General features: G+C 39.9%; 1 protein-coding gene across 1 annotated transcript in view; it reads right to left on the minus strand.

Annotated features, from left to right (window-relative positions):
• Positions 1 to 2,468: 2,468 nt before the first annotated feature.
• Positions 2,469 to 14,573, minus strand: part of POU6F2 (POU class 6 homeobox 2) — a 371,510-nt gene continuing 359,405 nt past the window's right edge. Inside the window, exons 9-10 of the mRNA XM_073329486.2 lie at positions 6,611 to 6,779; positions 2,469 to 3,229 (exon numbers count right to left, since the gene is read on the minus strand). Of these exons, the coding sequence (XP_073185587.1) occupies positions 2,725 to 3,229; positions 6,611 to 6,779 (674 nt within the window). The 3' untranslated portion in view covers positions 2,469 to 2,724. The remainder of the gene's footprint in view (positions 3,230 to 6,610; positions 6,780 to 14,573) is intronic.

Here is a 14,573-nt window from a genome sequence, read left to right on the forward strand (position 1 = left end):
AATTTTGGTCCCAGGGCTGTTGATTTTGTATGTGTGTGTGGAGTTTCAGAGGTGGTGGAATGGGTGATCACATTGCTGGTATTAATGACTGGACAAGCTGTAGTCCAATTAGTTGCATACTGAAGAGATGGGTAGGATTTTATGAGCATCCGCTTCCAAACACTGTCTATTCTTCATAGTTTCCAAGCTGGTCTCCTGATCATTATATAAATTCAGTTGCAGCCACAAATATACATACCACAACTTTACCTTAATTAGCTAACTAGCTATATAGGTGTGCTTGAGGAAGAGAAAAGAAGAAGAAAAAGAAGAAGCAGACCCAGAGGGGCAGATGTTGCTATGAAGTTATTTCGCTCATCACTTCGAATACACAGCTTGGATTAGGGATTTTTATTTTCTGTTTCCCCTTACAAAATTTACCTGCACTTATTAGTAGGATTTTATTTTTCACAGATATTTACATTTCAACAGCAGGGAAAGTGACTATTCTTTCCCCCCTCAGAAAAAAGAACAACAAAAAAATATCCTTATACACCCTGCTGAAGTTTGAAGCCTAAACAGTATTCACTAGAATGAGTCCAACCTGGGACAGTGGATCCACATCACTCTTCTCCTTTGAGCAGCTCAGATCTGGATGCCGTGCCACACATGGAAGGGGATCTCTGGAGACTTAACATTCCATGGGCCCTGCAGAGATTTTCTCATACTACAGGGTGAATTCCATTAATAAAGCATAGAGAGTGAGATCCAAAGCCCATTGAAGTCAATGGGAGTCTTTCTATTGCTTTCAGTGGCTTTTGGATCAGGCCCTGCATTCTTGAAAAAAATAATTCTGCAGGTGTAATTTGAAGGTTCCAGAGTTCTGGGACTGATTCAGATCCCATTTAGACTCTCAAAAATCCAGACCAACTCTACTGAAGTCAGTGGAGTTAACTGGGATTTATACCAGCATAACTGAGAGCAGAATTTTACTCTACATCTGTACAATAGACTGAACCTAATTCCCAGATGTGAACTTTTGGAAAGTCCAGATCAGGATGTGGTCTTTACTTTACAATAGCCCAACCCACAACTCTGGATCAGAATTTCAAGGAAGTTTGGATCCATATATGAGTTTTTCAGGTGAGGTTCACACCACACCCTTTTCCTTCTCTGAGCCTTGATATATTTTTTGATCCAATGACCACAGAGTTTTAGAAGATGCCAAGTCCATCAGGAAATGAAGCCACAGAGTGAGATAAGTTGCCTTTCAAAAAATTTTTTTTCAGATGAAAAATGTGACAAGTGACCCCCCTCCCCCATTCCCAAAGGATATTTAATGCATTGTTCCCAAATCCTGATTGTTTAGGTTTTTTAGCCTGCCATGGCAGTATGCACCCACACAAACCCACACACATTCCAAGAGTAGCAGTTGATAGGGAAAACGTCGGTGCCAGGAGGAAAAAGGAGAGAAAAAAAAAGAACGGCAGAAAAGATAAAAGTAGTAAAACAGTCCATAAGGGTGTAATGATCAAAATGTCCTCATTACTTCTTGACCTGTCCTTTTGTTTGTTTTCATCGGACTCTCACGAAACTTCTTTGGCTAGCAGACTTTGGAGAGAAATTGCTTCACACAGAACCGTAACATAGATGCAGTATCAAACCAAGTGTGCAGTTTATATTACAAAATTAGTTTTGGTAACCTCTCCAGGTTCATGGCCAAAGGACAGAGAAATCAGGAGCCATGCTGTTGACAATGAGCACAACGCTGAGCGTGTGTGCTACGCTGATAGTTCCTCAGACATAATTCTAATCCTTCTTTGTCCTCTATTGCATTTCAACATAATCTATATAAAAGTGTTTAGGTTTCACTTTTCTTTTAAAAATCTTTAAACAGTATTGGGAAAAGAGGAAGGGGGCAGGAAATGTGTTAGACAAATCAAAATAGAAACCAATACTTTACACTTTCAGGGGAAAAATACTGAACTCCACAATTCACAATAAAAAGAAAGTCATTTTGGCACACAAACACTTGGAGATTGCAAAACTGTGCAGATAAAAAAAAGGTGTGTGTGTGTGTGTGTTTGTGAGCACTATGGAATGGCTTTAACATCTGTTATATCCACCTGTAGGGGGTGTGACAAGGGTGGGAGAAATTAATCGTACTATTTTTTTTCCTCTTTGTAAAGTACAAATGTAAAAACTCATAACACAATTTTAAGCTTGTAAAAGAGTAGACTAACAATCTAGTTTGCAATGCCATGTTTCTGACTTTGGTTAATAGTTTTCATAGTGAATCAGCACTTGATACCTGAAAGGCTACAATCACTCCTCCAGGTGGCAGGCTTGTATTCTCTTTTAAACAGATAAAAGGTTTTTTTTTTCTTTTTTTTTCTTTTCCTTAAAACATATTCACATTTTCATAATTCACAGAAAAAAAGTAAGCAGTTATTTGGTTTGCTTTAAGTCCATTTAAAAAACTGGCTTTTTTGGGTAGGTGGGGGGAGCTAATTCTACAACACACACACAGACTAAGTGCTGTGTATTTTGTTTGTTTTTGTTTGGTGGTTTTTTTGTTTTGTTTTTTGTTTTTATATAGGAAAACCCACGGACATTTATAAACTATTCTGTCCATCTTGTAGCTTTCTCAGTCTTTTACTTACAAGGGTGATGAATGGGCATTTTCAGAGTCCAAATGGTTAAATTTTTGTTTGTGTGTTTCCTTTTTTTTTTCTTTTTTTCTTTTTAGGAGTTTTCTTCGAGAGAGTCTGTTAAGGGCTCCATAGGGACTGCTGTCGCAGGCTCATGCTGTTTTAAACGTTTAATTGTGTTCTTCAGTGCTTGCCTCTTATTGCAGAACCAAACTCTAACTACTTCCCGGTCATAGTTCAGTTTCTCTGCAATCTCTGTCATTTCCTGCCCAGAGGGATGAGTGTTCTTCTCAAAGTGGGCATTCAAGATCTCAAGAGCTTGTGGCGTGAATGAGGTACGCCTCTTGCGCTTTTTGGATGGTTCGCTTCCGATAAACTCAGTCAGGTTCTGCATACCTGCTCGATGGCGGGCCTCAGCCTCAGCCATCCACCGCTCAAGCACCGGCTTTATCTTCTGGGCACTTTTAGGGGTGATGTCCAGCTTTTCAAACCTGGCAGGATACAAAAGGCCAGGGTTCAGTTTGGCTGTCAGACTGCTAGCTATAGTGTTCTCTTGGGCTTCCTGTGGTAGGAAAAAGTGGCTTCTCAGGATGGTGTGTCTGAGGGAAAATTGAGAAAGAAGAGTCTTACACTGATGCTCTGCCAGGGTGGGACTTCCTGCCTGCCTGACTAATTGACTGGCAGAGGTAATTTACAATGGATTACAACAGAAAGCCATCATATATCTAGGTATATACAGATAGATAGTTAAGCAAACACAAAACGAGCACTGTGACAAAATACCGAGAATTCAGTATGCTACATAATACAGGCTATAAAGTTCAGTTTTCGTAGTTCAAGATCAATTTTTCATGATCCTCAAATGCCTGAAGACTAAACCTAATTACAGGAAATGACATCAAAGGCAACTGATTCTTATTCACGATTAATTATCTTGTTTACCCTTCCATCCCATATTGTCCAAATGCCACAGCTTTAGTAATACAAAGCAACAGTGGCTGCTAGCCTCTGAATTTCAGATTTCTTTTCCCATTTTTTTAAAGCAATTTTCACTGTATGCAAGTTAACACCGTGTCCCTTCTCTGGGTAGGAAAAAAACCTCCCATAGCTACTGTAGTGTTCGGCTCAAGCAGCTGGACACATTGTAATTATCTTGAATGCCCGCACAATGTGCTAAAACAGACTCATGCCTTTCGGATGAAACCCAGCATAATAGTGCACTAATCTGCTGTGGCACCAAGCTGGGTTTATTATGGGATATCTGCAAACTGTGCTGGAATGATATAATTTCCTGTAAATGAGGTCTTCTATGTATCGTTCTGCCATCAAAAGTCCTTTGCTAGATTTCAGATCAAGTTTTACAAATATTGTGAAATATCTGAAGAAACACCACACAGAGCTTTCATTCTTTCAAAAACAACCGTAAGAACTAACTTCACTTTTCAAGTCTTCATTGTAAGTCCTTGCTGCTTTGATTTCTCATTTTGTCTAGCTTTACATTTAAAATTCTTTAACTTTAATCAAATTCTATAACATCACTCATTTGTATTTTCCCCATCCTCATTTCCACCCCGACCTTAGAATATTTAATGCTGTTGAAAAGCAACATTACTGCCTGCCATCCTCTTGCACTATCCAGTCCTCATGGTGTGCTCTTGGTAATTAGAAGATGCTTTAAAGAGGAGGCAGACCGAATCCATGCCTTTATGCCTCTTAACCCAGGGTCTGGAACTGGGATTCTGTAGCTACCGGCGCAGCATCAACTGCAGAGAATTCTGGATGCACCAAGTGGCAAGCTTAGAAAGCATCCCAGGAGCAAATATAATCTCTCACACACAAACAATTGAGGGGAATAACTAATGCGCCAGAAAATGTATAATTGGTGGTTACGTTCCTATGGCAGTACTGACTGCCAGGTTTTCCCCTCCTGTTGTCCAGTGATATTTTGATTGCATAATGTATTTTTATAACTGTGTCACAAGTTTGGAAAGCGCCAATATTGATATGGATTGCATTTTATTTTTGCATGAAGAATATGTTCGTAAAGTGGAATATTATATTGCATGCACTGCAAATGGCACCAAGATATTCCACTAGGGCGTGTGAGTTGGAAATTCAATTTGCTTATCCTTTTCCCATGATATTCATATAGTAGCTGCTTCTGTATCATTAAGGGAAAGAGAGAACTCAGTATTTCTGAGGAAGGGGTTACTGCTATTCATGAAGTGGCCTGCCTTTGTGCTTAACAAGAAGTGCACTGTCATTACAGATTATTGCATCCCAATGGGATGCCTCAAAAGGTAGAGGGGAAAAGGTAAAAATTATAACCTTGCAAGCATTTGGGACCAGATTCTGAACCTGTTACTCAGACTCAGCATTGATTCACTCCTCCAATACATCCACTGATCTCAATGGGGCTACTGAGGGGGGGGGGGTAAGTGTGTACTTAATGTCAGGCTCCCCACTTCTGGCCCTTAATTAGCTATCTCCTTCTAACTTAATCATAGCTGTGTTTTTCATTCTGATCACTTCGTGGGTAATCCTTTTTTCATTGTAATTCAAAGCATCCCAACCAGGTTAGTGGGATCTGCATGTTAAAGGCGGGGGAGACGGGGGAGAGGAGTGGAGGGGAGAAACAAGATGAAAATAAACCAAACATAAGCAAAGCAAACTGCAATTTATAAGCTTAAAGTATGGCATGTTAAAAAGCAATCTACAGCTACTACAAATTGGCAGTTGCCAAAAACACTTCCTGTTTTAGGTGTTTCTTTACCAATTGACCATACAGAAGAAATAAAATTAACAAGCAGCAATCGCATTCATATCATTGGTGTTGCTTGTTAGTGTTGATGCTTCAGTACACGTTGTTTGGTATAACAATATACAAGTCTTGAAACAAATTTCCCAGCAGTAGTATCCTTGTATAGACTGAATAAAGGTTATTTTCTACAGGGAGGTATCTTATAAGAAAAAACAGTAGGGGAGACCATAGAAGTGAGAGGATCCTATGGAGCTTTTTGTATTTAACAACAATCAATGGGTTTTATGGAAAATCATTGAGCAAAATGTGAGCTGCAAGCTCACTACCCCATACTGATGTTATTTATAACCTTAGTCTTAAACTGCAGGAAAAGTACACTTCCGTTCTATGGGGAATACATTAAAAGTATAAAGAGCAGATAAAAAGACAGAGCATTTCATGGATCACCAAGAACAAAATCCACTTAAATGAGCTTAGAGTTGGTTTCTTGGCTTTCACTGATGGAGGAGGACTATAAGGCATTGCCCAAGAGGAAAAAGCTGTTACCTAAGTGTGTTTGTTACCTCATGCATAAACATGGGATTAGTGTAACATACATACACATATACATGGTGTTTGCTTCTGACTACTTCACTTTAACTCCATCAAGACTGCATCATTTTTTTTCTTAAGATTAGAGCGGATTCTTACTCATTTTCTGTACATTTTTTTTAACACTTGGGTAATAAAAAGATGAACGCTCGGAAGTTTGCAAGATATCATGTACTAAATTTTTTCTCCCTTCTGTGTTGCCTAGGTAAATCATCATTAACATCCTGCATGTGAAGTGCAAACCACAATAATACAGGCTTTAACTTAGCAGGGATGCAGCCATGAAATATCTGTTCAGTAACCCTATCTGTAGAAAATGGCACAGTATGAAGAGGGTCAGCTGGTGCTTATACAGCATCAGCAGGGTCTCCTGCTCCACTACTGAATTAAGTCTCAATGCCAGGAACGTATTTATTGTTTCATACCTTCCGTTAAAAAAGGAAAAGACAAAAGTTGCTTTAGAGGTACACAGTAAGCACAGTTTATCTGCCAGATACCGACATTATTTGCTAGTCTAAGTAAGTAATGAATTCTAAGGACACATGATTAAAACACTCGTATACTCCAGAATAATAAATACAATTAAGAACAAAGAGAGGAGAATATAGCTTATTATGTAACTTGTTACCTGCAGATGGCAGACTGGCTATAGGCTGGGCCTTCTGTGGCACTTAGAGCTTGGCCAACTTGAGTCTGGGTCAGACCAAGAGACAGGCGCCGGATTTTAAAAGCTTTGGCAAATTCTCGGATTTCCTCCAAATTCACCCCATCCACCTCGCCAGTGGCTGTTTGAGGATCTGTTGAAATATTTTTTAAATTGTGTAAATGCTTCATACTATGTTTGAGCCGTCCAGAATTACTATATTTTCTTGGGAAGTGTAAAGTGGATTTTTTCCCTCTAATAGAGACAGATTGGTACTGTCAGAAGTTACAAAACATTCTTAATTATTTTCTTCACTAAAATGCTACCAAGTTTGCAGACCGAGGTATTTACAGTTCATTTCAAGGCAGTAGGGAAGATTTTCAAAGGCACAAATGGCAGGTAGGTGCCTCCACTGTAAGAACTTAAGAACATAAGAACGGCCATACTGGGTCAGACCAAAGGTCCATCTAGCCCAGAACAGGTAATCATCAAGTGAGCCATCCCCTGTCTCCCATTCTCAGCTTCTGGCAAACAGAGGCTAAGGACACCGTCCCTGCCCATACTGGCTAATAGCCATTGATGGACCTATCCTCCATGAACTTATCTAGTTCTTTTTTGAACCCTGCTATACTCTTGGCCTTCACAATAGGCTCTGGCAAGGAGTTCCATAGGTTGACTGTGCATTGTGTGAAAAAATACTTCCTTTTGTTTTAAACCTGCTGCCTACTAATTTCATGTGGTGACCCCTAGTTCTTGTGTTATGAGAAGGAGTAAATCATAGAATCATAGAATATCAGGGTCGGAAGGGACCTCAGGAGGTCATCTAGTCCAACCCCCTGCTCAAAGCAGGACCAATCCCCAATTAAATCATCCCAGCCAGGGCTTTGTCAAGCCTGACCTTAAAAACTTCTAAGGAAGGAGATTCTACCACCTCCCTAGGTAACGCATTCCAGTGTTTCACCACCCTCCTAGTGAAAAAGTTTTTCCTAATATCCAACCTAAACCTCCCCCACTGCAACTTGATAACTAAATAACACTTCCTTATTACTTTCTCCACACCAGACATGATTTTATAGACCTCTATCATATTCCCCCTTAGGCGTCTCTTTTCCAAGCTGAAAAGTCCCTGTCCTATTAATTCCTTCTCATATGGAAGCCGTTCCATACCCTTAAATATTTTTGTTGTCCTTTTCTGAACCTTTTCCAATTCCAATATCTCTTTTTGGAGATGGGGCGACCATCTGCACACAGTATTCAAGATGTGGGCATACCATGGATTTATATAGTGGCACTATGCTATTTTTTATCTTATTATCTATCCCTTTCTTAATGATTCCCAACATTCTGTTTCCTTTTTTGACTGCCGCTGCACAATGAGTGGATGTTTTCAGAGAACTATCCACAGTGACTCCAAGATCTCTTTCTTGAGTGGTAACAGCTAATTTAGACCCCATCATTTTATATGTATAGTTGGGATTATATTTTCCAGTGTGCATTACTTTGCATTTATCAACACTGAATTTCATCTTCATTTTTTTGTCCAGTCACCTAGTTTTGTGAGATCCTTTGTAGCTCTTCACAGTCTGCTTGGGACTTAACTATCTTGAGTAGTTTTGTATCATCTGCAAATTTTGCCACCTCACTGTTTACCCCTTTTCCCAGATCATTTATGACTATGTTGAATAGGGCTGGTTCCAGTACAGACCCCTCGGGGACACTACTGTTTACCGTTTTCCATTCTGAAAACTGACCATTTATTCCTAGTCTTTGTTTCCTATCTTTTAACCAGTTACCAATCCATGATAGGACCTTCCCTCTTATCCCATGACAGATTACTTTGCTTAAGAGCCTTTAGTGAGGGACCTTGTCAAAGACTTTCTGAAAATCTAAGTACACTATATCCACTGGATCCCCCTTGTCTATACACTTATTGACCCCATCAAAGAATTCTAAGATTGGTGAGGCATGATTTCCCTTTATAAAAACCATGTTGACTCTTCCCCAATAAATTACATACATACGTCTGACAATTTTGTTCTTTACAAAAGTTTCTACAACTTTGCCCAGTACTGAAATCAGGCTTACCGGCCTGTAATTGCCAGGATCACCTCGGGAGCCCTTTTAAAAAATTGGCGTCACATTAGCCATCCTCCAGTCATTTAGTACAGAGGCTGATTTAAATGATAGTGTACAGACTATAGTTAGTAGTTTCACATTTGAGTTCCTTCAGAACTCTTTGGTGAATACCATGTGGTCCTGGTGACTTATTACTGTTTATTTTATCAATTTGTTCCCAAACCTCCTCTAACGACATCTCAATCTGTGAAAGTTCCTCAGATTTGTCACCTACAAAGAATGGCTCAGGTTTGGGAATCTCCCTCACATCCTCAGCCATGATGCAAAGAATTCATTTAGTTCCTCCGCAATAGGCTTATCATCCTTGAGTGCTCCTTTAGCATTTCGATCATCCAGTGGTTCTGATGTACTTAAAATTTTTTGCTACTACTTTTTGAATCAATGGGATTTAGATGCTTCATTACCATTCCTGCCTTTGAAAATCTCCTCCAGTTTCAACAAATAACGCTCACAATCTTCTCTGATTATCTTTGGCTGATTATCTTTGGAGCTTAAAATGTGCACAACTGATGAAAATGGGCTGAGTCTTTAAATTTGAAATTAAGACTTTTCTGCTTTAGCTGGAACAAATGCAAACAAACCAACCAAAGGAAAACCAAAAAAACCACTCAAGCCCATCCCATCCAAATATTTCTGTTTGAAACATCTTAATTTTGTAACCAGTGCTTCAAACATGTCTTTGTGGGAAACATCCTTTCAGGGTTTACATTCTGCACCCATCACGTTGCCAACCAAGCAGCAGAGTATTTGCAACTTCAGCAATCGTGCTTTAGATGGTAGTGCTGCACAATATTTTACTTTTACATTAGACCCAGAAGATAATGCTTATGAAGCTGTGAGAATAAATTTGTCCTTTTTCTCCATAGCGGTTTACTGACACAGAAACCTTTGTCCCTGAAAGGGCACATAATAAAGGATGTCTACCATAGGAAGGCTCCTTTGGTGCTGGATAACTCGGTCAATTTAGGACTTATCAAGGGAAATGACACAACAGCTGGAGAATGAAACTTTCCCCCCCCCAAGCTACTGATCCCTGGCTAAATGAAAGCATTCACCAAGTCGGAGACAGCATGGGACTAGGATGGTGGAAGATTTCAAAGTCTTGTTCAATCCTGCGTGTAGTGAAGGCATTCTCCCTGCGAGACATCTCTATTGTTCTTCACCTCATTCCTGAGACTTCTTAGGTGAAAAGTTTTCAGCACAATAACCCATCAATTTCTGTAAATGCAAGGACTGTGCTAGACTACATTACTGTGCTGAACACCACATTATAGTGGCTCCTGCTAGTACTGCTACAGTTAAGGACTTGTCAGTAACAAAGCTCTCATTTTCAGGGGTTTATAATTTGATGTAAAAATTCCCTTAGGATTGAAATGTCATCTAAAAAGTCTCTTAGATGAATGAGAGCAAAAGAGAGAGATTTTTAGCATATCAATTTAGCCTATGATGATTAGAAACCCTAAATAATTTTTATCAGAAACAATGCTATTTTTCTCTTCCACAGTTTCAAAATAGCTTGGATTTTAAATGAAATTGCAGAGGGTTATATCCCATACTGTGGGCTATTGTATGCATGTCTGTGTGCGCGTGTGTGTGTAGTGTGGAGCACTCAACCATGCAACTCCTGTTGAAGTCAGTGGAGACTGCATGTGCTCAGATAAATTAGGACTTATATGTAATCTATAATAGAAAGGAAAGAAAGGAGGGAATATATACACACACTATACCTTTGTGTGTGTGCATAATATATATGTATAAATTGTATGTTTTTATATATAGTTAGTGTGTGTAAATATAACTAAGATCATTCGGGTTTACAAAGTTTGATTGTTCACAGAAAGTAACTGTTACCCCATAAAATGTTTGAAATATTCCTACTTTATGTACATACATGATTTACACACCACATTGGTTATTAATGGGGAAATTTTCAAAGACACAAATGGGAGTTGGGAGCCTAAGTGCCTTTTATGCCTTTCTAAATCTTTTCAGAAATGTATATAACCCCACTGACACAATACATTGTAAAGAGTCCCCTGAATAATCCAAAGGATACAAGGCATTAAGATGATGGCCTCCCCCATTTCTTTCCTTTCTTTGCTTTAGGATGCCCTAGGATGCTAGGGACAGACCAATGGACAAATCAGCCATTTCCAAAGTACTTTTAAATGTAGTTCTGAAAGCAGCAAACTCAGTATTAAGGGTATTTATAGCTATTGCTGGGAGTCGGTGGAAAGATTGAAGCCTGTTGGGAGGGAAAGGATAAAGGAGTAAGAAGCTAAGGCTTGTTTGTTTGTACATGATTATGGATGCTTTGCGTTGAGTTTTATTTCAACTGGACTCTTTTGTTATGGCAGGGTTGCCATAGTGGACTCCTCCTGTAGGTCATTTCCTGAACTGGGATCTTGGACTAGGGAAGAATTAGCCTGAACTCCTCCTTGGGCATGGAGATCAAAACCTATCATGCAAAACATGAACAGAGGAGGAAAATATCTGACACGCATGGTAGAGAATAGCTGGTATCTGTATTAGTGAAATGGCATGTTACTCTCATGTGATGTCTTTAGAATAGGGATTGTATTAGTAGACAGGGGTAGTACTGGAATACTTTCTTCCACCCCTGAACTTTGCAGAAAGTAGCTTTTGGATCAGATTTGATCAGATTTCTATTTAGAGTCTGATTCAAAGCCCACTGAAGTCTATGGCAAGACTCCTCTGACTTCAGTCAGACCCTTACTGCTCATATATGCAGAAAATTAGTTTTTGTATGATTCCTTTGACACAATCATCTATAATGGCTCAGGCCCATCTCACACTATTGCCAGGTTAGATTTTTCTTGCCATCTTTCTTGCTAAGTCTGTAATTTCCCTCCTGTTTTAATGCAAATTTCTCATTCTACATTGTAAAGAAGGTGGTTGATTTTTAAATCCAGCTGATAGCGTGGAGTAGATAGTATAATGCCAATGAGGAAAAAGGGGTATATGCCTGTCTTATGGAGTTGTCATGGTCAATAGTATCAGTGTTTAGATTAAAGCTCTACCATGGCTGCAGAGCTACCAGCTTCTGCTGAGAGGAGAAGGAGCCATTTGGGACCTCTACCGGGAGAGATGCATACTGGGAACCCCTCCACTTGAGGAGACAGAGAAGACACCACATGGAATTTCCTCTCTGGTGCTGGGGGCATTAATGGAGGAGGAGGCAAGAGAATCTGGTGTGAAACCAGGGGATTCAAAAACTCCTACAGATTCTTTCCTGTTCTCCTGCCTTGGAGAGCTTTCCTCCTTCTTCAGGGATGTCTCCTTCCAGTGTCAGCTCTGCAGGGATTAAGTAAGGCCTGGTATGCTTTTTCTCCTGCAGAATGAAAATCTGTTCCTATCTGTGTAGTAATGGACAAAAAACAGTGCAGAGGAAATAACACACCCTGAGGGAAGGTAGAACTCCTGGTGTGAGGAACACCAGCAAGAGGGAAGATGTGGGTGAGGACTTCCTCACTGTGGAAGACAGAATAGAGGGTAGCTGGTCAGGTAAGGACAACAGAAAGTAAATAGAGTAGGGAGAGGCAGGACAAGACAGTGCAGTTGGGAAATATGTGGGCTCACAGGAGAGGGGAAAAGGAAGAGAGAAATAGCTTTGTTGTAGTTCGTTTATTTGTGGGAAGTGCTCAGATACTATGGTGATGGGTGACCCGGATAGACAAAGAGAGAATGGGATTCAGGGAAAGATGGGTCCCATAGCGAGAGGAAGAGAGATATAGTATTCATAGCAATGTGTGGTGAGAAAGATCAAGAAATGCAGGGGAAGAAGAATTAGAGGTTAGGGAACTGGATGGGGAAGTAGGAGAAAAATGACCCTTAACATTTTTTCTTTGGGGGTATGTGAATAAGAAAGAAAGAAAGAAAGAAAGAAAGAAAGAAAGAAAGAAAGAAAACAAGTGGGGAGGAGTGAATTATCTGAGAGAAGAGTACACACACAGGATAAGAGAATAAGGGTAAGTACAGCATACCAGGAAAAGGAAAAAAAACAGAGTGAATCTTGCAGTCCTTGCTCAGGTCAAACTCTTATTTAAATTGATCATAGAATATCAGGGTTGGAAGGGACCTCAGGAGGTCATCTAGTCCAACCCCCTGCTCAAAGCAGGACCAATCCCCAATTTTTGCCCCAGATCCCTAAATGACCCCCCTCAAGGATTGAGCTCACAACCCTGGGTTTAGCAGGCCAGTGCACAAACCACTGAGCTATCACTCTCCCCCCATGAACAGCTTGAATGAGGACTAACAACTGCAAGATCTGACCTTAAAAGCTAAAATTAAAATAAAAACCTTTAAAGGAAAAAGACAGTGGGAGAGAGAGAGAGGAAAAGAAAAAGGAAACACAAAAGGAAACATAAAAAGGTATCACAGAACATCATCGGAGATAATCTATAATAGAAAGGAAAGAAAGGAGGGGATTAGAGAAAATATACAGAAATTTAAAAAAGGCTGAAAGATTTTAGAAAACATATTGGGGGAAAACAGATGTAAAATCACAAAGAAAATATATACATAGAATGAAAAACAAACAGAAACAGACAACATGGAAAATGTATTTCACTGGAAGCTATGAAGGGCCAGATTCTGTTACCCTTACTCATGCTGAGTAGCACCTTAGTCCGTGGATTTCAGTAGGACTACCTGTAAAGTAAGTTATGACTCAATGTGAGTAAGGATGGCAGAATCTTGCCCTAAGTAATTCATTAGATTACCACACAGATGTCACCCCTAAGTAACTTACCTCTTTTAAATAGACATGGGCACATGAATATTTGCAATGTTACTATTCTCACTAATTATACCTGAAATAAATACTGCAAATCCCTACTGAGGTAAAATTATGTAGGGCTGAATTGTAGCTCAAGACTAGACAGAGCTTTTAGAAAGTGGGTACATTACTGTCTCAGGAGCAGGACAGGGGTCAAATTGTTGTTTAAAGGGCCACAATTCCTCCCTTGCTTCCCACATGAGGTACTGATTTACTGCTTGCCTGTTGGAGCAGTAAGGGACTGATCCTACTGAAGTCAATGTGAGGCTTTCAATTGACTTCAGTGGGCATTGGATCAGGTCCTAAATTATTACCCTTGGTGTACTATCTCAGCCATGCTGGCCAATGTATGGGTAGGGATGGAGCCAAGGCTTTGTTCATTCCTTGCCCACTCTTCTTCCATTTGCCCAAAATGGAGAGTAATTGGGCATACAGTGCCTCTGACCACTTATGGCTGGAATTCAAGGTCAAGGCAGCTCACACAGATGAGTAAAGGGAAGCCTTACTGTCCGGTTACTCCCCTTTCCACACACAAATTAGTTCACACTCTCGGTCAACACACAAATTAGTCTTTAGTTATGTAAGGCAACTTTTTAAGGCATCACATATTTTGTACATCTTTTCATATTTTCCTGATCTTGTCCCATTGAAGCTGTTGGGAGAAAATAAACCTCACTTTAAGCAATATCCAGAAACCAGCAGGCAGCCAGTGCATACCTTTGAGCACTGGTGTCATATGTTCCTGGAAAGATACACTACTTAAAAAGCAGGCTGATATATTCTGCACCAGCTTCAGTTTCTAGGTTGGCTAAAGGAACGAAGCACTTGCCAGCCTGGATCAGATCCAAGATCCATCTAGTCAAGCATACTGTTCGATAGTGGCCAGAAACAGATGCTTCAAAGGAAGATGCATAAACCGCACAGTAGACAGATGTTGGGTAGTCCTCTCCTCATGTAGGTATCATTCTGATCACAGATAGTTAGAGACTGGCACAACATGAAATACCTTTTAGT

The sequence above is a fragment of the Lepidochelys kempii genome, chromosome 2 (genome assembly GCF_965140285.1).
Source record: "Lepidochelys kempii isolate rLepKem1 chromosome 2, rLepKem1.hap1, whole genome shotgun sequence".
Taxonomy (NCBI): Eukaryota; Metazoa; Chordata; order Testudines; family Cheloniidae; genus Lepidochelys; species Lepidochelys kempii.